This window comes from Salvia splendens, chromosome 13 (assembly GCF_004379255.2).
Source record: "Salvia splendens isolate huo1 chromosome 13, SspV2, whole genome shotgun sequence".
Classification (NCBI taxonomy): domain Eukaryota; kingdom Viridiplantae; phylum Streptophyta; class Magnoliopsida; order Lamiales; family Lamiaceae; genus Salvia; species Salvia splendens.
In genome coordinates, this window is record NC_056044.1 from 20,010,583 (window position 1) to 20,037,396 (window position 26,814).

Genomic DNA, 26,814 nt, shown 5'->3' on the forward strand with positions numbered 1-26,814 from the left:
TGGCTCATGTAGTAGACACATCTTTGTGGCTAGCTAATGTCCGAGGATTTAGTGAATAAAATATGTTAAAGCAATTCTGAATCAAGTTATCATTTTTTTTATCGATATGCATATAAATGTAATCGTCTCATTTGTGCGACTTGAAATGAAGAAAACAGATGAGAATAATTTGATTTCAATTGTACTGAGACATTCATCTCTGGCATAACCATTAAGGATAAGAACATTCAGAAAGTGATTGGAGGTCGTTTGCATTTGGCTGATATGATGATCAATTGGTAAAAACATAGAATTAACTATTTGAAGGATAAGATCAATGTGAATCAATTCATCAAAAACAGTTGATTAACTCGAATTATTTTATCAATCTATCCTATCACTCAAAGTATAAAAGAAATAGGAGTAGTATTGTTACTCTATTTCTCCTATAAGCAAAAAATGCTCACTCAAATAATCAGTCCACAGTCTCGCAGTTAGTCGTTACACAAACACATATAAGCAAGAAGTGCTCACTCAAACAAACCAAGTTTCAACATTCATGACATGGTATCCCTTGCGAAGAACACACTTCAATTTTCTAGCAGAAAACACACTTCCACTCTATTCAAAAAGACATCTAATTAAACAAAGGAGGCCAATCTTTTGGCAGAAAATGTGCTTATTTGTTCATGTATGTATCATTCATTCTATCTAGAATCAAGCTGAAGACGACGAGGGCAGACTTATTCAGATGAAATCGAGACATGACTAAAGCCGAGCACTACACAAGCAGCAACACAGATGTGCACACCCAATCAATCAACCATAATAAATAATGTCACAGGTGACAGATCACAATTGGTTTTGAGATACAGACTGGTTGGCCACACTCTCACCCATGTTCACCTTTGAGGAGGGTCCACGGTCCTCACATTTGCACCAGTCATGCCCTCAATTTTATCTTTAGTGATCTCCACAAAGTGACCCACCATTTCATGGAACTGCTTCAGACCAGACAGTGGGAGAATTATGGATGAACGATCTGAAACAGTAACCTGCATTCCATGTTTTCATTAACGTTAAAGGAAATTGCATGATACGAACTTTATCAATAACTAATTCCCTTAACTTACCTCTGATATTCTTAAGAAATGACCTCTGTTGTTGTTACCCAGATCAAAGAAAAATTTCTTTTGATCAGCTCTTATCACTTTGGAGACTCCCATATTACCTATGTCATCAGATGCGGGTGGCAGATCAGAAGAGCGATCAACGTTCACTTCAGCTGCTGGGGCAGATCGAGAACCATGACTTGATATAAAACCAGCCCCCACATCATCTGAAAGCCCGACAAGGCGTTCCGGAGCTTCAGAGTTCTGCTGATATTTACACAACCAAAAGTACATACATGAAGGTTTGCTTATTGAGGCAATCAATAATATTTACAACTACACAACGAAATAATGACTCTACATACCTGATTTGGAAGGACGACTAACTGTGAAGTTTCATTTATTTCGCCCAAAATATTTCTGAAGGCCGCCCACCCTTCATCATGAGCATTTCCAGCAGGCACAATAATAGTACTGCGGTTTCGGCTGACAGAAGCTTCGGATATCTGCAAGCACAATCTAATCAGTGAAAATGAAGACTTTGAAGACGTGACTTATTTACTTAAGACAACTTCAAACGTAGCAGCATCTTTTCCATTAACACGTGCAAAAGCATCTTTTCCTTCTAATTATATAGAAGTATCTTCCAAAAGAATGCACATGGTTTATATTTCTGAATTCAATAACATGTTTCTGGTAAATAGCCTTAACTTTTTTATTCCCATTCATTAGAAGTATCAATACTATTATCTTGTGAAATTAAAAATGTGCTACTGTAGTTACAAGCATTCAGAATTAAAACCTAGAAACTCCATAGAGCTAAATATGGGAACTGTAAAGTTGAAATATGCGTCTTAAAAGTATAACTCCATCAGCAAACAGTGATGATTTTCGTTAATTTAATAAAGCAACAAACTTTACACAAATACACAGACCTCCTAATATCAAAAAGAGCAATGATATTGATCATTGCTATTTAAAACTACAAACCCATGCTTCTGAATTGTATTTTGAACAAGAAAGTTTTCAAGATATATGCATGCTTGTATTATTCAAACATGTTTGATTGATACGCATGCTTGGATATTGGGAATATGATTTTTTTTAATAAAATCACTAGGATGTTTAAGTGAACAGAAATGCACCATAGAATGCATAGTAAGGTTTTATCTTTTTACCAACTGTGAGCAGAGGAAACAAAACAAAAACTTATGACCACATTGTTATATTAATGTTTAACATCGAACATAGAAAAAATTAATTCTTTATCAATGAAACTGTGTTGGATTCAATAAACACGAATAGCAGAAGCAAATAATAGCTGATAAATGATTGAGAGAGAGGACTAACTTTGAGGAAGCGGCCCCTTCTGTTCTCGCCAACATCAAAATAGAAAACCTGAAATCCGAGATAAGGGAAGGAAAAGTTAAAGCAGGGAAAAAATTGAAGAAAGGGAAGGGTGTGTGGGGATGTGCCTTGGTATCGAGCTGGAGTTCTTTGCTAAAGACATCCTGGTCATCGGAATTGACATAGTAATTGAAGAGGTCAAGGAACCAGGCGATGCCGTTGGAAGGTACTATGATGGTGGACCTTGTGGCGGAAGTCTTCTCGGAGATCTTGAGGTAACGGCCGCGGGGATTCTCCTTGAGGTCGAAGTAGAATAGCTTGTGCTCCACCTGCAGCGTTTTGCAGAGAAGTTCCACATCATTCCCCCCTCCTCCTCCGCCGCCGGAAGAATTCCCCTCCATCTACAAATTGTGGCAGAAATTAGGGAGGTTAATAGGGTTTTGAGGGGAAGGCGTAGCTTAATTTAGGTAAGTGCGGTGTTATCTAATCTGGTCATTTTGGGGAAGCTGCGTTTCACCACATGGCCAGCCCCCTAATTCTCAATTTCCGATTCTGCCCTTGTTTTATTTCTCAATTTCCAAATTTATTTCTCCCAGCAGTCTAATTGTAACCTTCCGGCGCCGGTGCCGGTGCCTTCTCTCTCTTTCTCACTCTCTCTCCAATGCCTGCTGATTTGGAGAAGGGATCCGTCCCTATTCTCAACTCCCACTTGGACCCCCAATCCTTTCTTCCCTTTGCTTCTCTCTTCCTTTCAAAAATCAATTCAATTCAATTCTTCCTTTTAAGGTGTGTTGTTATTTATGCATGTATATGCCTTTTTTACTCTATTAGCTCTTTTCATATACTCTATGAGCTGAGCTCCTTGCATAAAAATGGTAACTTTATCCTCCTACATAGTTGACTGGATATTGTTGTGGCAGTATAAAATGTTGTCAGCATTTTAGCATCTCACTTTAAGGAAAAGTTAAGATTCTTCCTAATTCCTATCGTTCCAATTGGTCATTTGTGTTGGAAGGAAATAATCTCACCACATTCTCGGCAGATCGTACACAATCAAGGCACACAAGATTATTGATTGATTAGTATCTTTTCTATACCTTGTATGAAATTAGGAGTAGGAATTAATAGCTTACCATATTGAGGAGAATTGATGGCATATATGAGGCGTGTAAAACCTTTGTAAATTAATCAACCAATAATGAAATTATTCCCTCAAAAACCTATATTCAACATGGCTTCAGAGCAGGTTATGAATTAGGGCTCAGAAAAATCTCATCACAGCCTCATACCAATCCCGACCAAAAAACAAAGAAGCAAGTGAGAAAACCAAATCCCAATCCAAAATGGCCGACGATAAACCAACCACAGAATCATCAAGCAGCAAGATACGATCAAGCAAGAATGTAACTGTTGCATTCAAACTCAACGGAGGAAATTACCCGTTGTGGTCGCGACTGATGAAAGTCGCAATCGGGAGTAGGGGAGGCTACTCCCACATAACTGGAAAACCAGCCCCACCAGCGCCGGACAGCAAGGAGTACGAAGATTGGGAGGAGACCGATCTCATCGTCTTCTCCTGGATCGTGGACAACATCGAGAACAATATAATCGCGGATTTTGCCCACCACCAATCTGCCCAAGCACTCTGGGAGAGTCTAGCCACCACCTATGAAAGTGAGGCGGACCTCTACCTCGTGTACGACCTGGAGGACAAGGCGAACACGATTAAACATGGAGATATGGACCTCGAGACTTACTATCGAAAAATCCATGGGATGTGGATCAATATCGATCGGTGCCAAAAGCAACCGATCGACTGCTGCGACAAAGGGGTAAGCCAATTCCGAGCATACTCAAACACCAAGCGAGTGCTTCGATTTCTCGCTGGACTGAATGAGGAATACGAGGGTGTTCGTCGCGACATCCTCAAAGAGGTGACACCACCTCCAATCGAAGCCGCGTACAGCTGGGTGAAGAAGGAGGCGGCCCGACGGAGAATCGGACCACCAATGTCCCTCAACAACACCACTGACAACAGCCATGGAGGAACCGATCTAGCATCTGGAGGAATTGGCCACGGCCTTGCAGCACAAGGACAGAGACAACCTCATCGGGCCGGGAACTCACGACCAACGGCCACCACACACCGCCCGGGAAGCAAACCGGTGGACAAGTCCAAATTGTGGTGCTCTCACTGCGGAATGCAGAAGCACATGCGAGAAAATTGCTTCCAATTGGTGGGATATCCCGATTGGTGGGAAGAGAAGCAGACGGGAAGGGCCAAAATGGCCGTCGGCTTAACCGTCAGGAATGAGACGAGAAAGTCGAACTCTGAGAAATGGGAAGCACCACCAAATGGGCGAGGGAAGCAGAAGGAAGGGGGACCAGAAGCCTCCAGCGGAGGCGGCGGCGGAGGCGTCGTCGGAGCCGGTAATTTCGCCGAGAGGCGGAACTAGAACGAGAGAGGGAACGGCGCCTCGTCAAATGGAGGTAAAGGGTTGGGGATTCACAACCCTAACCCTAGTAATTTGTGTTTATTACAAAGTCCCCCCACCACTTTCCGAAAAATATACAAGGAACCCCACACTTGGCTCAAAACCCCCCAAATTTATGATGACCTGCATAGTGACCCACAACTTATAGAATTTTGTGAAAAGCCCCCTGACATTTCCGAAAAATTCGGAATATGCACTATTTACCTTAAAAACCGATTTGAGCCTCTAAATCGAATTTTCGCTGCATATATCGTGAACCGTGGGATTGAGGGGGAGAAAAAGGGATGGATTTTTTATTGTGGGGCCACCGATACCATGACCCCAAATAAGAATGATTTTATCAGTTTTAGTGATATTACTAAGACATATATAAAGACTGCTAGTGGGGAATTAATCACTGTAGCCGGGGCGGGCACTATTGAAATATCCCCGACATTGAGACTTTCAAATTGCCTCTATGTTCCTACCTTGTCCCAGAGATTACTGTCTATAAGTCATGTGACGAAGGAATTAAACTGCACGTTACTGATGCATCCCGACTTTTGTATCTTGCAGGATATTCGGACGAGGATGATACTTGGGCGTGGCACTGAGAGCCAAGGACTCTACTACGTGGATGAGATAGCTCAACAAGGAAGTGCGTTGCTGGCTCACGGGTCCACGAAAAGGGAGGTTTGGCTTTGGCACCAACGACTGGGACACCCCTCTCCTGGTTATTTTAGTTTACTTTTTCCTAAGATTTCGATTCCAAAAGATTTTAGTTGTGAGACTTGTGTTTTGGCCAAAAGCCACAGACAATCATTTAAACCTACAAACACTCGTATGAATTCCATTTTCTCTCTTGTACATGCTGATGTTTGGGGTCCTGCACCTGTTGTGGGGGGGAATGGTTTTAGATACTTTGTCATATTTGTTGATGATTGCACTAGGATGACATGGATATATTTTTTAAAACACAAATCCGAAGTGCCAGACAAATTCATTCTTTTCTTTAAACTCATTCAAACCCAATTCCATACCACTATCAAAACTCTTCGGTCCGACAATGGGAGAGAATTCGTTAACCAAAAAATACTAGACTTCTTTATCGAAAAGGGCCTCATCCACCAAACTTCTTGCCCCTACACCCCCGAGCAGAATGGGGTAGCCGAGCGAAAAAACCGAGTCATCCTTGAAACCACCCGAGCCTTGATGATTGAGTCCAAAGTCCCTAAATCCTTTTGGCCAGAAGCAGTTGCCACCTCGATCTTTCTTATAAATCGACTTCCGACCAAGATTCTAAACAAAAAGACACCCCTTGATACTTTGACCAAACTCACCAAAATTCCCGAACATCTGAACCTTCAACCTAAAGTCTTTGGATGTACAGTGTATATCCATATCCCAAAACACGAGCGAACCAAATTGTCACCCTGTGCCACCAAATGTGTCTTTGTGGGTTACGGGGTTAATCAACGAGGGTACAGATGCTATGATCCAAACACACGAAAAGTCGTAACCACAATGAACTGTAATTTTTTAGAAACCGAATTCTTCTACCACACCAACTTTAGTAGTCAGGGGGAGAGTGAGTCAGAAAATACTTTTGACTACCTAAGTTGGTTTGTGCCTCGGTCAAACCACTCCAACGAGGACTCAATAGAGAAAGTTAGCACGGCCACCGAGCACGTCTCAAACACCAAGTCCTCTCAGCCACCACCTGATGATCCTCCTCAACCGATATCCGAGGTAACTTCTGATGATCCTCAAACAATTTCGATCCCTAACCAAATTGATACAGAGACTGTTCTGGATGAGAGTACTGGGAGGTACATCCTTCCGCCCCGGAGCACTCGGGGAGTTCCACCGAAAAGATACTCCCCGGAGAAGATAGGAAGGCGGAGTCAGTATGCGGTTGCAAACTTCGCCCAAGCAAACCTAACCAAAATGGCGAGAGCCTTTGAGGCTGCACTCTATGAAGAGGAAGAAATCCCTCATACGGCAGGGGAAGCTTGGCAGAAGAAACAGTGGAGAGATGCAATGCTAGTAGAGATGGATGCACTAATGAAGAATAAAACTTGGGAAATTAGCAAACTTCCCAAAGGAGCAGCAACTGTGGGGTGTAGATGGGTGTTCACCATAAAAAGGAGGCCAGATGGGTCTATCGATCGATACAAGGCAAGGCTAGTAGCAAAAGGGTCACTCAGACTTAAGGTGTGGACTATGCCGAAACATTCTCACCAGTAGCCAAAATCAACACAGTAAGAGTACTATTTTCAATCGCAGCCAATAGAGACTGGCCTCTTCACCAATTTGATGTGACGAATGCCTTCCTACACGGTGAACTGACCAAGCCAGTCTACATGGAACCTCCTCCAGGCTTCGAAGGAGATTTTTTGGATGGAGATGTTTGCAAACTCAAGAAGACCTTGTATGGTTTGAAGCAATCCCCGAGAGCTTGGTTTGGCAGGTTCACTGAAGTGATGAAAAAATATGAATACCAACAAAGCAACTCGGACCACACATTGTTCCTTAAGAAGAGAAAAGGTAAGCTCACTTGCCTTATTATTTATGTCGATGACATGATTATCACCGGGGATGATGAAGAAGAGATAAGTCAGCTGAAGAAGAATTTATTCAAAGAGTTCGAGATGAAGGACCTTGGTGCCTTGAAATACTTCTTAGGCATTGAGGTGAAAAGGTCGAAACAAGGTATATTCATCAATCAACGAAAATATGTACTTGATATCCTTGCAGAAACAGGAATGGTCGACTGTAAGCCAGCAGACACTCCTATGGTTCAGAATCATGGATTACAAATCCGTGAAGGAGCTAAACGGGCTGATCGGGGGAAATATCAGAGACTAGTGGGAAAGCTCATTTATCTATCCCATACTCGGCCGGATTTGGCCTATGCTGTTGGAGTAGTAAGCCAGTTCATGCATGCACCCCAGGAAGAACATTGGGAGGCCGTCCTAAGAATAGTACGGTACTTGAAGGGCACGCCAGGACATGGAGTATTATTCAAGAAGCACAATCACTTAGAGATACATGGATATACGGATGCAGATTGGGCAGGAAACCCAAATGATCGAAAGTCAACAGCCGGGTACTTCACCTTTGTAGGAGGTAATCTCGTGACATGGAGAAGCAAGAAGCAGAAAGTAGTAGCTCTGTCAAGTGCTGAAGCAGAGTTCCGAGGAATCAAGAGTGGATTAACCGAAGTGCTATGGCTTAGGAGACTTATGACTGAGTTGGGACTCAAATCGGAACAAGCATGTCGATTATTGTGTGATAATAAGGCTGCTATTAGTATCTCCGAGAATCCGGTTCAACATGATCGAACCAAGCATGTGGAGGTGGATAGACACTTTATAAAAGACACAATTGATGCAAAGATCGTGGAATTACCATATGTCAGGTCGGAAGATCAACTGGCCGATATCTTGACCAAGGCTGTGAACTCTCAATCTTTTCATGGAGTATTGGACAAGTTAAGCATCGGTAATCCCATCACTTAACTTGAGGGGGAGTGTTGGAAGGAAAGAATCTCACCACATTCTCGGCAGATCCTACACAATCAAGGCACACAAGATTAGTGATTGATTAGTATCTTTTCTATACCTTGTATGAAATTAGGAGTAGGAATTAATAGCTTACCATATTGAGGAGAATTAATGGCCTATATGAGGCGTGTAAAACCTTTGTAAATTAATCAACCAATAATGAAATTATTCCCTCAAAAACCTATATTCAATAATTTGTCATGCTGATGTTAGCTTGGTTAATAGAGGTACTTCTCTCTCTCGTTTATGTGGGCGTGTGCCTCTATAATATTTTTATGTTCCTCCTGCTTAGGCCACCCGCAACGCGTTACGCGGGTGGCCCGAATCTCGTTACTCAGTGACGGAACGGTGGCAGGACGCGTTGCAGCGTCTCGTCCTGTTACCGTCTCGCCGGATAGCCCGTCACGCAGAGACGCGGCACAGAACGGCTCGCCACGCACTCCCGCGACGTGGCGCGCTCCCAGGCCATGCGTGACGCCCACTCGCCGGCCCTCGAGTGGGATTCGTCACACTGACGCAATAAATCATATTACCGTTTTCTAGCCGTTTTCCATTTTTTTAATTTTTTTTACTCTATAAATACTCCTAATTCATCTTCATTTCACACACAACTACACATCTATTCTTCCCAAATCATCTCCATTTCCTCTCCAATTTTCATCTCAAATCATCTCTCTTTTATTCTTCCCCCAAATTTAATCGATCTCATGGATCCATATGAGCAAATGCGTCAAATAATGGAAGAATCACTTGAAGAAGATCGACGCCGGGAAGCGGAGGAAGCCGCGCCGCCCCAAAGACGCTCCCGGACTTACATCCACCGTAACCGAGAGGAAACCGCCATAAGGTTAGTGTTAGGTTTAGTATACTAAAAAGCATGTTTCGAGCAAATTCGCACGAATAGGAATCTTGCTTGTATACGGAAAAACTCTACAATCCACTTTTGACCCGATTCAGTATTATTCGAGCATTTCGCACGAATAAAATCAGTATATTATTACATTGTGTTTGCTTGTGCGTTTATAAGATGTTTTATAAACATTCAAATGCATAAGAAGTAAACAAAGCCTAAGTCTTTTGCTTAGTAGACTGGTTGTGGACGTCGTCCACTTTAAGGTAACTACAGTTGGTTCTATGCAATGCTTTGCAAAAGAAAAAGAAGAATTTCACAACCTAGATAGGCTTTGGCTACCTATCGTGAAAGGTTGCAATGTCAGTCCGATTATTTCTAAACCTTATTGAAATAAGATGACGTTGGTGTGGTATAGCACTGAATGGATCTAACAGTAAGACGTGTCTTTATGCTATCTACTGAAAGACGAGGTCTTGATAAATATCTATTTCTTAATCAATGTACGTTAGCATTGAGCATACGATATTGAGTATCTACTACTTTGACTTACCAAAGGTGCGGGTTTTTCGTCACCCAACGATCCAGGTATATTGGGTAGTGGTGATCATTATCTAGCGGTGCTAGGATTGCTATTATGTTGAATCGTGCGCGAGGTGAGTCTCGTTTGATAATGTCCTCAAGAGGAGCTTGAACAAGGTTTTATTATTCGGAAACTGGCCAGTTGGAATTTAATTATTCCATGAATAATAAATAAGTGTTTCTTGCTAATTCCACTCTTGGAATTAATAAGATGTTAATTAATTAAGTCCATAGCAGACTTTAATTAATTAATGGACATTACTATCTTAAGCGCGAGAAATAAATAATAATAATAAATAAAATGGAAACCCGGATTACTTGTAATTTCGGATTTGGATGGGGAGGTCAATATTACGTCTGTAGTGGCTGCTCGTAATATTCCAATATAAGCTTGTATTAAATTGTGGGTTCAATTTAATTAGTAAAAAGCTAATTGGGGGAGCCCATATCCAAAACCTTCCATAGATCCCTGACTGGGCCCAATATGAACTTAATATAAATAGGAGAATAAAAGAGACAGAATCATAATTCAAAAATTTTTTCATGAAAATTTTCGCCCACTCTAATTATTAAGAGGGGGACGATTTTTTCATAGAATTTCTCCTCCGTGAGATTTTCAGCTCCTCCTCCGTGAGAAAGTTCTATCTTCTTTATTCGAGTCCTAGTGTTTCGATAAGATCAGCCCACCCTGATGTCGGAATACAGTTCGGGACACCAGTCAGAAGATCCGTGGTCTAGTATTGAAGATCATCGTGGAGAAGGCGCGAGCAATCGACGATTCTTTGGAGAATCAAATCGGTAACTCTAAACCGTAGAATTCATGTTTAGGATTTATATTCTATGAGCATGAATTACTTGTGTTCTAGCATGCAATTCTGTGTTAACATGTGAATTGATTAATCCCGTAATCTGTCAAATAGATCCTACGTCTGATTTATTTGTTTGTACAAGTCTTCCGCTGTGCAAGGGGCTCCAAAACCCCAACAGTTAGTCCGCGACTACTTCTGCGATGACTCGGTGTGGGGAGATACCTACTTCCGTCGTCGTTTCCGCATGCGGCGACCGCTATTTCTCCACATCGCAAATACATTGGCGGCCTAGGAAGAGTTCTTCCAAGAAAGTTTCGACGCCGTCGGTCGTCCCAGCCACACGACGCTGCAGAAATGTACTGCAGCAATCCGTCAGCTTGCGACTGGACAAACGACGGATGTGTTCGACGAATACCTCCACATTGAAGACAACACTGGGAGAATGTGCTTGCTCCAATTCTGCAAAGGCGCCCGAGCAGCCTTCACGGATGAATTTCTCCGGAAGCCAAGCACGACAGATTGCCAGTTCCTGCTCCGCCTTCACGAAGAAGTGCATGAATTCCCCGGGATGCTTGGCAGCGTCGATTGCATGCACTGGCAATGGAAGAATTGCCCGGTGGCGTGGAGGGGGTCGTACACGAGCGGCCACAAAGGCACCCACCCTACCGTTATACTCGAGGCCGTCACCGACTACCGGCTATGGATCTGGCATGCGTACTTCGGGGTCCCCGGCTCGAACAACGACATAAACGTACTCCACCAATCCGACCTCTTCGCCGAAGTTTTGGATGGTAAAGCGTCGGCCATCAACTTCACCGCTAACAATCCGACGACATCTACTCGAAGTGGCCAACCTTCGTGAAGACGTGCACTAGGCCTGTGAACGCAAAGCAGACGCTTTTTGCGCAGAAGCAGGAGGCTGCTCGGAAGGATGTGGAGCGGGCGTTCGGGGTTCTCCAAGCGCGCTTCAACATTATCAAAGCCACGGCTCGTACGCGGTTCATGGAGAACATGGTCGACCTCATGTATACGTGCATAATCTTGCACAACATGATTGTCCAAGACGAAGGACCCGGGGCGGGAAATTGGTTCGACCCTGAAGCCACCGGAAGCTCAACAGCAAGTAGTCCGCCTCGAAGTGGAGTGCATCCGTCTATTCAAGAACGGTTGTCTATTCGGGCAAGGACACGTGACTCTACTGCTCACGCCCAACTCCAAGATTATCTAATGGAGCACATTTGGGCAAACTTTGGGGGATGAAATTAAATTATGTATTTTTAATTTTTTTAGGATTTTTAATTATGTTTTTTTTAATTTTTTTTGAATTTTATGTTGTAATGTTATTTTATTTTTAATAAAGTGTGTTTTTTATTAATTGAATATGTTGGAAAAAAAATTAAAAAATGAAATTGAATGAATAGTAATTTAAGGGACGGATAAGGGACGGAGGGTTACAGGTTACGTCCTTTAATTAAGGGATGCAGTAAAAAAGTACAGTGAGGCCCGCGAATAGTAATTTAAGGGACGGTTTAGTGACAGCGTGGTGGATGGCCTAAAATGGCAAAATCCCCCAAAACTGTATTCGTCCGATGGATTCGTCCAAAATCTATTTGATTTTGACGGACTATGGTTAATTCTTATTTGCTTTAGGCATCACATACTATTACTTTTATCTGGACTAAATATTTCTTTTCTTATTGCTTCCAGGCATCTCTAAAGCCAATCATTTTATCTAGACAGTGATATCATATACTTGAAAAAATTATTCATTTTATGTACCTTGCTATTTATTGTAGTGTCTGCAATTAAGTAGGCTTTTATGATGAGCTTTTTCAGGTTACGGTATCTTCAGGTTGAAGAAATGGCCAAACAACTTGATAATCGGGCACTTATACTATATGTGCCTTGCACTGTTCACTTGTACTCTTTTTTAATGCTGATAATCTGCGTCATCTCTCCTATGCATAATGAGAAAAATTACCAGTAAAGTTTTTAGATTGTAGAATATTTAATCGAAACAATTTCGAAATATTTACTTAACTCAAATATGATTAAATACTAGTATACTACTAGTATATAAACTTTAAAATGCATGGCGCTAGATAAGATTGATGTTTGATTGAAATATTCAACATATCATTTGATTGATCTTGACATATTATTCAAGATTTGTAAACTAAAAAAAATGAAACATAAATACTTTTTGTTGAATTTTAACATGATTTAAAATGCTCCGATTCCCACCTAACGGAGCCTTTATAGTAAACTTAAATTTTGAATTCCTCGTACAAGGAATTATATGCTATGATCACCATTCTCGTTTGACGCACGTTTAGTATTATTTGTTTCGATTTATATATTTAGTTAGATTCTAATATATTAAAAAAATGTTATTGCAATTTTTAATTTCAATTAAATTAATAAAATAACAAATCAAGCTTTGATTTTATAAATTTTGTAAAATTAAAAATTGCAATAACATTTTTTAATATATTGAAATCAAACTAAATATATAAATCGAAACGAATAATAATAAACGTGCGCTAAACGAGAGTGATGCTCACATAAAGTATGTAGCATGTCATTCCTCATATTAGTATTATATTATACTTATAAAATTTAAAAGTGTATATATACTAAATATAAATTGGATGATTTTTTTAGATTTTATTTTGGGTATTTATTTACTCCATCTGTCTCGTTCTTAAATCGTAATGATATATTTTTTGGTGTTTCACTCTAATTAATATATTTTTTAAAATAAAAATATCATAATCTTTATTTTATTCTTTCATATTAACTTATACTTCTTTCATACCCTAATAATTGTCCATTTTGATCTCGGCACAGATTTTAAGAAATGTGAAGGAAAGTGAGTTAAAAGTTAGTGGAATTTAGGTCCCACTTTTATATATTAGTTTTATAATAAAATGTGAGTGAAATGAGTTAGTGGAATGCGTGAACTACTTACCATGTATGATAAAAAGTGAGAGTGAACAATTAACGGAGGATGAACGAAAATGACAAAAGTAGACAATTAATAGAGAACGGAGGGAGTAGTACAAAACTGCATAAATATAGTGAGTAAAAAGGAATGATCAACTTAAAGTGAGTGTTTTATTTTATCATGTGTTTATTTTATGAAAATAGTGTTGAATCAATTATAGCACAAAGTGGAAGAATATATAATTGTTGCACTTAATTAAGTTAAAATTTTATCTTGTTCAAAATAAACATTTTAATTCTATAAATTTAGTAGTAGGACATTCGATGGGTCGACCAGTCTTGTATCGTATCTATGATTATCAAAATTAATGTATTTGATATAATCGAATTAAATTTGGATCCGTGAGTAAAATGGGTGACGTGGGCAAAAGTGGAAGAGAGTATCCAAATAGGCAGTGGCGAATGCAATCTAAGCACCTCAGCAATGGCGTCGGCGCCTGCTTATTCCTTTCTCCATTGATCGATCACTAATTGATGAGACGATGCCGATGCGTTGTTGTTGTGGATTAGGATCTCGCCGCTGGATTTCCAACTACGACAAGCTCCATCGCTTAGCCCTCTTCCTCATCTACGCTCAGATTGGCTGCTCTCTCCTCGGATCGCTCTCCCCTCTCTACAATGGCGTCCTCATCCTCCATTTAGGGGTTTCTCTCTTCGGCCTCGTCGCCGTCGAGAGCAGCAATCAGAGCCTCGCTCGCACCTACGCCTTCCTCCTCTTCTGCTCCTTCTTCCTCGACCTCTCCTGGTTCTTCCTTTTCTCTCACCAAATCTGGTAATTCTCTTCTCTCTCTCTCTCTAATCTCTATATATATAGTTACTGCTTCTGATAAAATAATTGTAAGCAAATTGACGATGCAGCCATTTTCCTTCTGGTGTGTACGGAACCTTAGCTGCCTACGCGGTGAAGCTGACTCTGGTTGTGCAGATCGCCGGAGTTTCAGTGAGGTTGTTATCATCCTTCTTATGGATTCAGATTTACAGGCAGGGCGTTTCTAGCGTGGACGGCTCAGCCGCCAGAGATGCGGATTCCGATTTGAGATTTAATTGCCTCAACTCGGCTACTCATGTTGTTCGACATCCCTACGATGTGATTGACGATGCGTATGATCCTGCTAATTTCCTGCCTCTTTTTGGAGATCGCGCCAGGGATGACTCCTCTCGATATGGGGTATGCTCCTTCCTCTTCAAACCATTATTCATTCTTCTATGTTTTTCACATTTTATTCATAAATTATATAGTGAGATGGATTTGTTAGAGCTACAAACAAAAATTAAGATAGGGAAGACATTTGGAGAGCAGAGCAGTCCAAATATTGAGTTGCTAAGCTCCTTAAATTCACAAACTGACACTTAGCAGTTTATCTTGTGTTGTGCTGCTTATTCTTTTGTGCAATATATATGTATCCAAATATGAAGTGTTGCTATGATTTGGTGTTTGATTGCTCATAAATTTTGTGTTTGTATTTGATTATAAGGGTAAAATGATCGTTAGCATTCAAAATCTTACAAGTTGTAATGGAGATCATCCCTTGACATTTGCATGAAATGGAAGATGTTATGATGTTGGCTCCTGCTCTGCATTATTATTGACTGTTTGATTTATAAGTTTGGATTCTTACGTTGTTTTAGCTTCCGTGCATTGTGCAACTCATTCGAAAAACAAGCAAAGAGTCAGAACTTAATGTTAAACCGGGACTGGATCTGTTAATAACTAGTGTACAAATATTTATGAGGGCCAAACTGGATGACTGAAATTGAGTATTTGCCAACTATGATGTATTTTGTCATTGCAGAGATGATGTGATTCTCTTCTAAGCATGAAGACATTTTTCTTATGAATGAGATGCAGAACATAAACCTTAGTCCGTGGACTCAGCATGGTGATCTTTGACATTTACAAGTCTATGTAGTCTGAAGTAGTTTAATTTGTGTTTATAGTGTCTAAGAGGATGCCTGGGTGTGGGGGTTTGGGAAGAGGGAATAGGAGTAAGAGATAAATGGGTGACTAGAATTTCCAGAATCACTTCATTCTCCACCACCATTATACAATAATTCGTTCTCATTCCTCTTAAAGTATACTGTTGGTTCGAGATTGAGATGTGAGACACGATATACTAGCAGCAATATAGTTTTCCCATCAGCTTAAGCTGCTTGCTTCACTAGATCAGGAGCTGGAGACAATGCAGCTCCGTTACAAACATAATGGTACAGAACGAAGCTTATTTTTGTTATGGCAGGCTATTCAAAACGGCGACTCATCTGTAGGAGACTCTGCTGGAACTTCTCAGCTGCATTCATACAAAAGTTCTGATGTTTTCATGTTAAGATAATGTGAGTTACGTCAGTACTTGCAAACTCTTTTCTTGAGCCTCCATCCTTATCATGCATCACTTGTTTCAGATTGCTGCTCTTTGATGAATCAGAGTATTGTTTACTAATGGGTGTGGTGATCAATATTTCAGGATGAGAAATGCTTGAGATGGTTAGAAATAATGGTGATGGTTACTTTCTCCGTTCATTCCATCCTCATATTTTTTTATTTTTTCATTCAATTAAAGAGGGGTAAGTGTAGTGTATATGTTTTTTTCTATGCATGGCAATATTTTTCTTTTTTTAGTAATGTGCTGCCATATGACCAGGACCACATTCTCACATTGTTCTTTTTCGATGAAAGGAAGGCCTGCAACTATTAAATGATAAATAAACAAAAATAGTAATAATTTTGAAACATAATGATTATACCAAGATTTTAATAAAATGAGTATTTGATTAGTGTAGAAAGTGTCGCATCATAACAAATATTATGAGTGTGTTAGGTTTCACTGGATTCGAGATCTTTGGTTTCAAATATTTCACTAAATCAATTCCCACACATAAAATTATGAACTTTTTACTGTAAAAGTGAGTAAAAAAGACGCGCACTTTGTACATTAATCTTTAAACTTGATCTCAAATATATCACTAACTATCTTTTTGTGGACATCACACATTGAGATTTACTCGTCAAAATATTTTCGTTATTGAGAGAGAGAAAGGAGAAATCGATTAATGGCAATTGATTGGTTGTGGGACACAGCGTCACCATGTATTTTAGGATGAACAAGAAGTGGCCAGCTTCTCATCACTTCTCATCACTCAACTTTTCTCTCATATATTGATCATTGCAGCAAATACAAAATGATTGCTCCTTTTCTTTTCCTTAGTTTGGTTTAAGTCAGTGTTTTAAAAATCAAACCTGCGAATAAAACAATAAAACTATTAGTTCATGATTCAACTACTAAGATGAATCGGTAAATAATTCACAACCGGACCAATCAATTTATCCGGTTTAAATTAACCCTAAATATTAAACTAATTTTCTCGTACAAATTGGACCAAACCATAAATCGATTTGAATTAAAGTGCATCGAACTGTCAGATGCATATTTATTATTTATGGATTTAAGGTCAATGTTATAATAAATCCACCGCGTCGCAAACGTGTATGCCTATGGAGATGAGAAAATTCATAATAAAAAAGTATAAATGAATTATATAAATTCTTAAAAAAGACTTATAGTAATACTTATACAAAATGAATTACAAGTTGATTGATTCTTGGATGAGTCGCCTCTTTATTGGACTACATGTAGAACTCACATTTAATCACTTTAGTATTTAGAAATTCCACGTCATAACATAAATCAATTTAGTTGAGCATTTGGAGTAAAAAAAATGAAATAATTGTTGAAGGGATACAATAAATAAAAGAAATAAATGGTGGTGGAAGAAGAGTGGGCCATGGTTTCGTACATAAGATTCCAACACCGAAACGCAAACACGCGGATGGAGGACAATATTCATTCCTAATATCATTTCTGAACCCAGAAACATTCTTCCTCTCTACCATTTTCATATCATACCAAACCAAACCAATTTTGATATTACTACTTACAACAAAGGAGAGGAGAGAGCATCAAACAACAACAAAAGTTCATTCTTTTTCTTGTTCCTGGTATTTATCTCTATCTCTCTTTTTTAATGATTCTTGGGTTTTGATTGACTTCCTTTTTTTTAATTATTATTAATGTCTTGATGCTGGCTTAATCCTATTAAAACACGCTTTTTTCTTGAACCTTCTCGATTCTTTTTGTTTGAATGCATATTTTTTCTAGTTTGTTGACTCATTAAGCCGTAGCCGACTTGATTAAATATCCTATTTTCTTACCATCTACCATCATTTCCTTCTGTTTGGATCTGCCTAATTCTGTGGAATTGCAACGATTCCTGTGTTTTCTGGCTTTAAAAAGGGTAAGATTAGGCTGTTGTTTGCATCTTCTTTGTTTTCTGTTCATATATGTGTGTGTAGATATGTAGATTTATCCTTGTTGACCATAAAAATCCAATCTTTGATCTGCTTATTGTTTCTCTGATTCTTTAGCTTAGGGGTTTTGTTGTGTTGTTGACTTTAAACTTTATGCATTTGTTGAAGTTGGAGATTTGAATGATTTGATGGTGTTGTTGTGAACAGGTAAAAATCAATTTAGCAATTGATAAATAAAAAATAATCAAGTCTTGGTGCATCAAGAATGGAGGAAGTTGAGGCACCAAGATATTGGTGCCATATGTGTTCACAGAATGTGAATCCAACCTTGGAGATTGATTCAATAAAATGCCCCATCTGCCAAAGTGGCTTTGTTGAGGAAATGGCCTCTCAAGAAAATGATAGCCCTCCTACTGATCTTCAACTTGGAGGGTCGGATTCGGATCGCGCCCTCTCCCTCTGGGCGCCAATCCTACTAGGTATGATGGGCAACCAACGGCGTAGGCGCCGTATGAGGCGCATGGGGTTTGAGGAGAGTGACAATGAAAATGAAAATGACAACGACAATGATGATGAGTTTGGAAGGCACCACCATCATGGGGAGGAGGAGCTTGACCGTGAACTGGAGATAGCGAGGAGGAGGAGGAGCTCAGCCGCGATTCTGCAGCTCCTCCAAGGCATGCAGGCTGGGATACTATCTGAGCCAGAGACTGATCAAGGGACTAATACAGCTGGAGATAATGAGCCTATGATTCTCATAAATCCCTTTAACCAGACCATCATTGTTCAGGGATCGGGAAATGAGTCCATAAGTCGTGCTCCTATTGGCTCCCTTGGAGATTATTTCATTGGACCAGGGCTCGACTTGTTGCTGCAGCATTTGTCGGAGAATGATCCAAACAGGTATGGGACACCTCCAGCTCGCAAGGAGGCAGTTGAAGCTCTACGGACAGTGAAAATCGAGGACACTCTGCAGTGCTCCGTTTGTTTGGATGAGTGTGAGATTGGTGACGAAGTTAAGGAGATGCCTTGCAAGCATAAGTTCCACAGTAAGTGTATCCTTCCATGGCTTGAGCTTCATAGCTCTTGCCCCATCTGCAGGCATCAATTACCTTGTGAAGAGTCGGAGCTCGACTCTGAGGGGTCAATAAACGAGAGCAGCAGTGGACAGACGGACAATGGTGATAGAAACGAAAGAGGGAGACAGTTCTCGGTTCCTCTTCCGTGGCCCTTCAGCAGCTTGTTTTCATCCTCCAATACTTCAAATGCCAACCCAAGCACTTCACACCACCGGGATGAGAATTGATATGATCTCTGGCAAACGTATATATGTGCAAATTCGGAGGCAATAATTAGAAAAAAAAAGTGACTTGTGTTTTCGACCAGCTTGCTAAGAACTGCTGTGGGTTTTCTGTATTATTTGTATAGTTGCTGTCACTGGTTTGAGTGTTGAATGTTTCATCTCCTGGCAATTTATGTCTGAGAATATGCAATAAATCTTGTTCAGGCAAAGAAAAAAACAAGTGTGCTTGAAAATAGAGAGAGTTTGCAATAGATATTGTGTGTTTAAAAAGGAAAAAAGAACTAAACAAACTGCTTAAGATGCATGTTCCAGCAAAAACTATAAAAGGTGTGTTGAATTCATTATCATCTTCACTTGACAGTGACGATCTTTAAGATGGATGAGGATCCAATTCGGTGAAGGGCGATGGCAGCATCACCGAGTTGCAGAGCCCTTCCGTTTTAGCACGATGCAAGGCTTTCGAGCGTAGTCAATTGTGGGTTCTGCAGATCTTGGGCATGGTACGAACTGCAAGCTCTGGGTGAGAACTCGTGCAGCTGTTTCGCCACTGAGCATGACACGGTCTGTTCCGTCTAGAATAGGATTGCCGACGTCTGTGGCTTCTGCTCGAGTTGGCCTTGGAGACTTGATCGTGGACTCCAACATAGAACACCACTAGCCATCATGAAGGCTGCTTGTCATATGGGCACATAGTTATTGATAACGATGATTTACATTTGAATTGATTAAGTAGTGTTTAGTGAGTGTGTAATGAGTTAAAAAGGAAATTAAAGTATATAAAATGTAATTAAATATTAATAGTGGAGAATGAGTCCCACCTTATTAGAGAGAAAAATGAGTTTCAAAATTAGAAATTGCATACTCTTGTGAGACGTGTTAAAAATGAAATAGTGCATACTCTTGTGGGACGAAAGAAATAGTTCTAAATGAGAGATAATAAAATAAGAGTAATTAAGTGTGTTGATTTTTGTCAAAAATAAAATGACTCAACTATAGGTAGGGGTGGGAATACGGATGTTGGGTAATGGGTATACTCGTACCTAACCTGATACCCCTAGGGTATTGGATACTCGATATCCAATTTTATATGATTGGGTACGAGAATGAATTAATGGAATGTGAGATCCGTTATCAAAGATGGTAAAAAGTGAAATGTGACAAATTTTATGGACACGAGTATATCATATTATATATATAGCTAAATTTCACAAGTATGACATACAATCACAATTTAAGTTGGCTATACTGTGCACAATTATGATTCAGGAGATTTCAATTTCTAACAATTGGAAGAATTAAATTTTTCAGGAATTGAGCTATAATTAGCCATATATATAATTCTTTTCCCCATTGTTTAGTATCCTAGAATTGGCTAAATATTACCCAAAATAAAGACTTTGACCTAATAGAATTATGGATTGACAAATTTATCCCTCAAAGTGGAAAGGTGAAAAGGTGAAAAAGTGAGACAAATGTGTAAAACCAAGTCCATTTCTTGGTGCACTTTTCAATGCACAAACAAATCTTATATATATGGCGAGATTTCAATTCTTCCTCAATTGGTATGAACAGTACATGTGAGGAAATTACAAATCAACTCCTACAACTCGATATCCGATTTTATGAGTAATACAACAAGGAGGAAAGAAATTACGCCACCCAGGGTTCGAACTCGAGACCGAGTAATACAACAAGGAGGAAAGAAATTACGCCACCCAGGGTTCGAACTCGAGACCTCCAGGATGGACGCGGTATCCAGCATCCTTTACCGCTAGGCCAAGGGGCGTGGATTTATGAGTAATACTCTTTCCGTCCCCTTTTTTCCTTTTATTTTTGCATGGACGAAAAATGAAACTTGAAAATAGAACCCACGTAATAACATGTGTTTTTTAATTGATGTGCCCATTCACACTACCAACAAACTGCTAAGGAGGACCGATTAGCATCCATTGATAAAGAGACCAATATCTTCGAGAATATAATGTCATTTGATTTTATTAGAGGATCCGCATTGGTGCTCGATGCGGAGGACGGCGTCCGTGCCATTGGCCCGGCACCCCCATGTCCGCCGCCGTACTCTTGCCGACGGCACGGCGCTGCTCGATGCATCGAGCAAGTCCGTGCCTCTGAGCAGGGTGACGTGGCCCGTTTCTATTTGCCAACGACTTAGCCGGATTTTCTCTATATATATTTTTTAAAAAAAAATTGAAAATAATACCAAAAATAAAAAAAAATATTTTCGGATTACAAAAAATATAACCATTTTATTACTGTTTTTTTGATTTTTTTAAAAAAAATTTTAATCCCAAAATCATCTATAAATACACACATTCATCATCCATTTATCACATCAAATTATCTCTCATTCATATTTTTTCATACAACCTATCTACATCTTCCTCTCTCACTCAAACCCTCTCTAAATTAAAAAAAATGGATTTCAACGATATCATTGCGGAAGCGAAACACGAAGAACAAGAATACGATGACCAATATCGTGTCGCCATTGAAGCCTATGTCGCCACCGCTACCCCAGCCCCTCCTCCTTGACCAACTAGATCAAATCGGCGCTACATCCCGCGTGACCGAGAGGGAGCCCACGAAAGGCTCGTTGCTGACTATTTTTCCGACCAGTCGTGGTTTCCGGAAGATTACTTCCGGCGCCGTTTTCGCATGTCAAAATTATGAGTATTTTCAACACATTGTCCGCCCGTGTTGAATACTTTCAATCACGTAGAGACGCAATCGGTCGGTAAAGTCTCTCAGCATCGCAAAAGTGTACTTGTGCCCTCCGACAACTTGCTACTGGGCAAACGGCTGACCTCTTCGACGAGTATTTGCATGTGGGTGAGTCAACTGGAATCTTATGCCTCAAAAATTTTTGCGACGACTTTCGTTCTGCTTTCTGTGAGTAATTCCTTCGGGCACCCACCACCGAAGATTGTCAACGGTTGCTTCATCTTCACGAAACAGTCTATGGTTTTCCCGGTATGCTTGACAACATTGACTGCATGCATTGGAAGTGGAAGAATTGCCCGAATGCTTGGAGGGGGCAACACTTAAGCGGCAACAAAGGCGGCGGCCCAACGCTTTTCCTTGAAGCGGTCGCCGACTACCGCCTATGGATTTGGCATGCATATTTCGGTGTTGCCGGATCCAACAATGACTTGAACGTGCTCTATTCTTCACCACTCTTCATTGATGTTTTGAATGGTGTAGCACCAGTGATCGACTTCACCATCAACAGAAATTTATACCACATGGGTTACTATCTCGCCGATGGTATCTACCCAAGGTGGTCGGCTTTCGTGAAGACGCTCAGCAATCGGCAAGATCCGAGACGGGTTCTTTATTCGCAGAGCCAAGAGCCTGCTCGGAAAGACGTCGAAAGAGCTTTTGGGACCCTTCAAGGCCGATTCAACATTGTGAAAGCCCCGTATCGGCTGTGGTACGTTAAGAATATTACCGACATCATGTACACATGTATTATCTTGCACAACATGATTATAGCTAACGAAGCACCGATGGCGGCTAACTTTTACGACGAGGATGAAGCCGGAAGCTCAACCGCGAGGTCTCCCCCATGCCGAGGTGTGCATACGACGGTGCGCGAGAGGATCGAAACAAGACACACAATGTGCGATACCAGAACCCACATTGAACCACAAGAAGACCTAATCAAACACATTTGGGCGAAATTCGGCCACGAGTAGTGAGTTTTTTTAGTTTTATGAATTTAATTATGTAATTTTTAATTTTTAGGATTTAAATTATATAATTTATAATTTTTAGGACTTTAATTATGTAATTTTTATTTTAAAGATTTTAATTATGTAATTTTTAATTTTTTAGTAATTTGTAATAGTATTCAGGGTATTTTTAATGCATTTTAATATTGTGGAAAAGTTTTTTTATTTAAATTGAATAATGGAATGGTGAGACCTTTGAGCATGTCCTTGCGGAAGAGCATGGATGTGGGTGTTGTGTTCTTGGGGAAGAACAGGAAGTAAAAAATGAATAAAAGTAGATCTGGGCCCAGATGGGGATGCTCTTACTCTCTCCGTCCCTCAATAATTGTCCACTTTTATCATTTTCATCGGTCTTCAATTAATTGTCCACTTTCACTTTTTTCTATAAATAGTAAGTAGACTCAACATTTCACTAACTCATTCTAGTAACATTTTATTATAAAATTAATATATAAAAATGAGATCCACGTTTCAATAACTTTTTCAACCCACTTTCCTTTATAGTTTTTAAAAATCGTGTGAGAATTAAAGTGGAAAATTATTAGAGCTTCTACAATAGCTTTGGAATAGCAATAGCCCAGCTATAAACTCTCCCTGCCACATCATCTAGCCCTTCCACAACCTAGCCACTGCTCTAGTCAAGCAACGCGTCCCGCGGGCGCCTCGTCGTCACGCTGAAGCAATAAATCATTTTTTTAAAAAAATTCGAATATAATAAAAAAAATTAAAAAATTAAAAACGGTAATATGACCATTCAACGGTAATTTTCAAAAAAAAAAATTAAATTTTTTTATTCTATAAATACTCCTCTTTCACACACATAAACACACATCTATTCTTCTCAAATCATCTATCTTTCTTCTCCAATTTTCATCTCAAATCATCTCTTTTATTCTTCTACCAAAATTAATCCATTCATGGATCCATTTGAGCAAATGCGTCGAATAATGGAAGAATCACTTGAAGAAGGCGGAGGAAGCCGCGCGCCGCAAAGACGATCCCGGACTTACATCCATCGTAACCGGGGGGAAGCCGCCGCAAGGTTAGTACATGACTACTTCTGTGATAACCCGGTATGGGGAGATACCTACTTCCATCGCCGTTTCCGCATGCAGCGACCGTTATTTCTCCACATCGCAAATATATTGGCAGCCCGAGAAGAGTTCTTCCAAGAAGGGTTCGACGCCGTCGGCCGTCCCAGCTACACGACGCTGCAGAAATATACTGCAGCAATCCATCAGCTTGCGACTGGACAACCAACGGATTTGTTCGACGAATACCTCCACATTGGAGAGAGCACTAGGAGAATGTGCTTGATGCAATTCTGCAAAGGCGTCCGGGCAGCCTTCACCGACGAATTTCTCCGGAAGCCAAGCACGGCAGATTGTCAGTTTCTGCTCCACCTTCACGAAGAAGTGCACGGATTCCCCGGGATGCTTGGCAGCGTCGATTGCATGCATTGGCAATGGAAGAATTACCTTGTGGCGTGGAGGGGGTCATACACGAGCGGCCACAAAGGCACCCACCCCACCGTTATACTTAAGGCCGTTGCTGACTACCGGCTATGGATTTGACATGCGTACTTCGGGGTCCCCGGATCGAATAACGACGTCAACGTGCTCAACCAATCCGACCTCTTCGCCGAAGTTTTGGATGGTAAAGCGCCGGCCATCAACTTCATCGCTAACAACCGTCGCTATAAAATGGAGTACTATCTTGCCGACGGCATCTACCCGAAGTGGCCAACCTTCGTGAAGACGTTCAACAGGCCGGTGAACGAAAAGCAAGCTCTTTTTGAGCAGAAGCAGGAGGCTGCTCGCAAGGATGTGGAGAGGGCGTTCGGGGTTCTCCAAGCGCGCTTCAACATTATCAAAGCCCCGGCTCGTACGTGGTTCATGGAGAGTATGGTCGACATCATGTATACGTGCATAATCTTGCACAAGATGATTGTCGCCGACGAAGGACCCGGTGCGGAAAATTGGTTCGACCCAGAAACCCCCGGAAGCTCTACCGCAAGTAGTCCGCCTCACAGTTGAGTGCATCCGTCTTTGCAAGATCGGTTGTCTATTCGGGCAAGGACACGTGATTCTACCGCCCACGCCCAACTCCAAGATGATCTAATGGAGCACATTTGAGCAAAATTTGGCAACCGATAGACGCACATGATCTTTCTTCTGCTTCTTTGCGGCTCCGCAATCCCTAATAAGTAAGAACCCAATCTTCATTGGCATTTTGATAGCTATAATCTCAATACCGTGATATCTTATATGTCGACAACGATCTCTTGCCCTCGAAAAACACAAATTAGGAGGACTAATTTGTGGGATTTTTGTAAGGGCTAAGTTTGGACAAAAATTAAAAAATTACACATCGCTCTAAAAAAAATATTTTTATTTTATTTAACAAATATCGTACATACGTTTTCAATCAATTGTCTCATTCCAATAAATTTAAAAAAGTTGACTCATACTCTTCTAAATCTGGCTTATTACACTTCCTCTTCCTATTAGTCTGGTAGCTTCCTCTTCCTATCAACCTCTTCAAAATGACTTTCCTAACTTCTTTCCTTTTGCACAGTAAGTGGAAAACCTCTTCGACATTTCGAAGCTTTTTTTCAAAAGGTTGGTGCAAGTCATCCACTTTATCATGATGAAAAATTCCTTTATATAGAAAGTTCATCATGGTATTGTGAAGTTTATATCTTCTTTTACACTTTTCAAGAGTTCTAGTCACAATTCGTGTTTGTTTTAAAAGTTGGACTCCTCCAGGAGACTACCACGGTAAGGGAGGCAAAGGACATATTTTTTACTTTTTAATTTTTTTTGTTGTATATTAGTTTTGAGAACTTTTATTTGTATTGATTTTCATATCAAACAAAATAATCCCTTTTATAGGGTGAAAAGAAATCTAAATATATTTCTAGATTATATCAATTGTTATTTGTTTCTAAAACATTTGCTTCCATATCTTCTAATAAATGTTGTATTACAATGAGATCATCGATACTTAATTTGTGCAACACATCGTTATACCTCTTGGAGTACACCGTTTTAGTAAAAATGTGGGTCAATTGATTTTCTAGGTGCATGAAAGGTTATTTCACAATACCAACCTCGATCTTCTCCTCGATGAAATATCTATCAAGTAAAACAAAACCAATCTGTTTGAAAGCCGTGAGTTCCCAACCCAAAATAACTGCAATGTCTTTTTTCCTTTCTCTCTGGTTTTCCCTCTTCTCCTTCACTAGTCACTACTAAATCTTCACCAAAGGAATTAGCTGCCGCCGTCTACCAAGACTTAATTCCTCTCCAAAATCGGCCGTCTCTCTTCTTGGAAGATTTTGGACGGCATTTCTGTAAGATTTCTGATGAGTCTCATTTTGTGCCTTGGTTATTGGCCAATTTATCGTGTTTAAACAGATAATATGCGAAAATTAGTTGCTGAAGTGTGCATGATAAGGTACAAGTCAGAAGGAAATGGATCAGAAGGAATTCGAGTGAAAAAGCAACAAAAAGTGTGCAAACTGGTCAGTAGACTACACCGCGGAGTCAGGAGGCTGCTTTAGAAATTCTTAAGGGCAGAAATGTCAAATTATTGAAGGATGTAACCCTAGGGATTTGGGCCACGCCTCCTTATAAATAGAGGGACTTACCGAAGAAGAAGTAGCGTTTAACGCTACTATCTTCTTAGTTTAGTTTTGTTAGAAAGCTCTCTTGGGGGCTTAACGCCACCAC

At 40.2% G+C, this 26,814-nt stretch overlaps 3 protein-coding genes across 10 annotated transcripts; 2 read left to right on the forward strand and 1 right to left on the reverse strand.

Annotated features, from left to right (window-relative positions):
• Window positions 1-493: 493 nt before the first annotated feature.
• LOC121763028 (transcription factor Pur-alpha 1-like) lies at window positions 494-2,981 on the reverse strand. Of its 2 annotated transcripts, none has more exons than XM_042159080.1 (5): window positions 2,567-2,981; window positions 2,442-2,489; window positions 1,457-1,597; window positions 1,113-1,355; window positions 494-1,034 (listed from the first exon to the last, which is right to left on the reverse strand). In XM_042159080.1, the coding sequence occupies exons 1-5, from the start codon at window positions 2,837-2,839 to the stop codon at window positions 882-884; spliced, it is 858 nt and encodes a 285-aa protein (XP_042015014.1). In that variant the 5' UTR covers window positions 2,840-2,981; the 3' UTR covers window positions 494-881. The 2 variants fall into 2 exon arrangements, with proteins under 2 accessions (XP_042015014.1, XP_042015013.1); XM_042159079.1 differs by having other exon boundaries at window positions 1,113-1,358.
• An 11,078-nt stretch (window positions 2,982-14,059) lies between these two features.
• On the forward strand, window positions 14,060-16,426 carry LOC121763035. Of its 6 annotated transcripts, none has more exons than XR_006042329.1 (5): window positions 14,060-14,497; window positions 14,584-14,893; window positions 15,963-16,056; window positions 16,188-16,287; window positions 16,365-16,426. XR_006042329.1 is itself a non-coding variant. In XM_042159087.1 (4 exons), exons 1-3 carry the CDS (start codon window positions 14,208-14,210, stop codon window positions 16,053-16,055), a joined length of 693 nt encoding a protein of 230 aa, XP_042015021.1. In that variant the 5' UTR covers window positions 14,060-14,207; the 3' UTR covers window position 16,056; window positions 16,126-16,341. The 6 variants fall into 6 exon arrangements, 3 of the variants coding, with proteins under 3 accessions (XP_042015021.1, XP_042015020.1, XP_042015022.1); XR_006042331.1 differs by lacking the exon at window positions 16,365-16,426 and adding an exon at window positions 15,519-15,605 and having other exon boundaries at window positions 16,188-16,341; XR_006042330.1 differs by lacking the exon at window positions 16,365-16,426 and having other exon boundaries at window positions 15,519-16,056; window positions 16,188-16,341.
• Window positions 16,427-17,532: 1,106 nt separating this feature from the next.
• On the forward strand, window positions 17,533-19,548 carry LOC121763018 (E3 ubiquitin-protein ligase SIRP1-like). Of its 2 annotated transcripts, none has more exons than XM_042159062.1 (2): window positions 17,533-17,719; window positions 18,236-19,548. In XM_042159062.1, exon 2 carries the CDS (start codon window positions 18,294-18,296, stop codon window positions 19,332-19,334), a length of 1,041 nt encoding a protein of 346 aa, XP_042014996.1. In that variant the 5' UTR covers window positions 17,533-17,719; window positions 18,236-18,293; the 3' UTR covers window positions 19,335-19,548. The 2 variants fall into 2 exon arrangements, with proteins under 2 accessions (XP_042014996.1, XP_042014997.1); XM_042159063.1 differs by lacking the exon at window positions 17,533-17,719 and adding an exon at window positions 17,751-18,015.
• The last annotated feature ends 7,266 nt before the right edge of the window (window positions 19,549-26,814 follow it).

Excerpts from the sequence above, each read along its gene's own strand:
- LOC121763028 (XM_042159079.1), bottom strand. The coding sequence starts at position 2,839 with ATGGAGGGGAATTCTTCCGGCGGCGGAGGAGGAGGGGGGAATGATGTG. Across the intron at positions 2,490-2,566 it reads AACTCCAGCTCGATACCAAG|GTTTTCTATTTTGATGTTGG; the intron begins GCACATCCCCAC and ends CTCGGATTTCAG. Across the intron at positions 1,598-2,441 it reads GAAGGGGCCGCTTCCTCAAA|ATATCCGAAGCTTCTGTCAG; the intron begins GTTAGTCCTCTC and ends TTGTGCTTGCAG.
- LOC121763035 (XM_042159087.1), top strand. The coding sequence starts at position 14,208 with ATGCCGATGCGTTGTTGTTGTGGATTAGGATCTCGCCGCTGGATTTCC. Across the intron at positions 14,498-14,583 it reads CTTTTCTCTCACCAAATCTG|CCATTTTCCTTCTGGTGTGT; the intron begins GTAATTCTCTTC and ends TTGACGATGCAG. Across the intron at positions 14,894-15,962 it reads ATGACTCCTCTCGATATGGG|GCTATTCAAAACGGCGACTC; the intron begins GTATGCTCCTTC and ends TTGTTATGGCAG.
- LOC121763018 (XM_042159062.1), top strand. The coding sequence starts at position 18,294 with ATGGAGGAAGTTGAGGCACCAAGATATTGGTGCCATATGTGTTCACAG.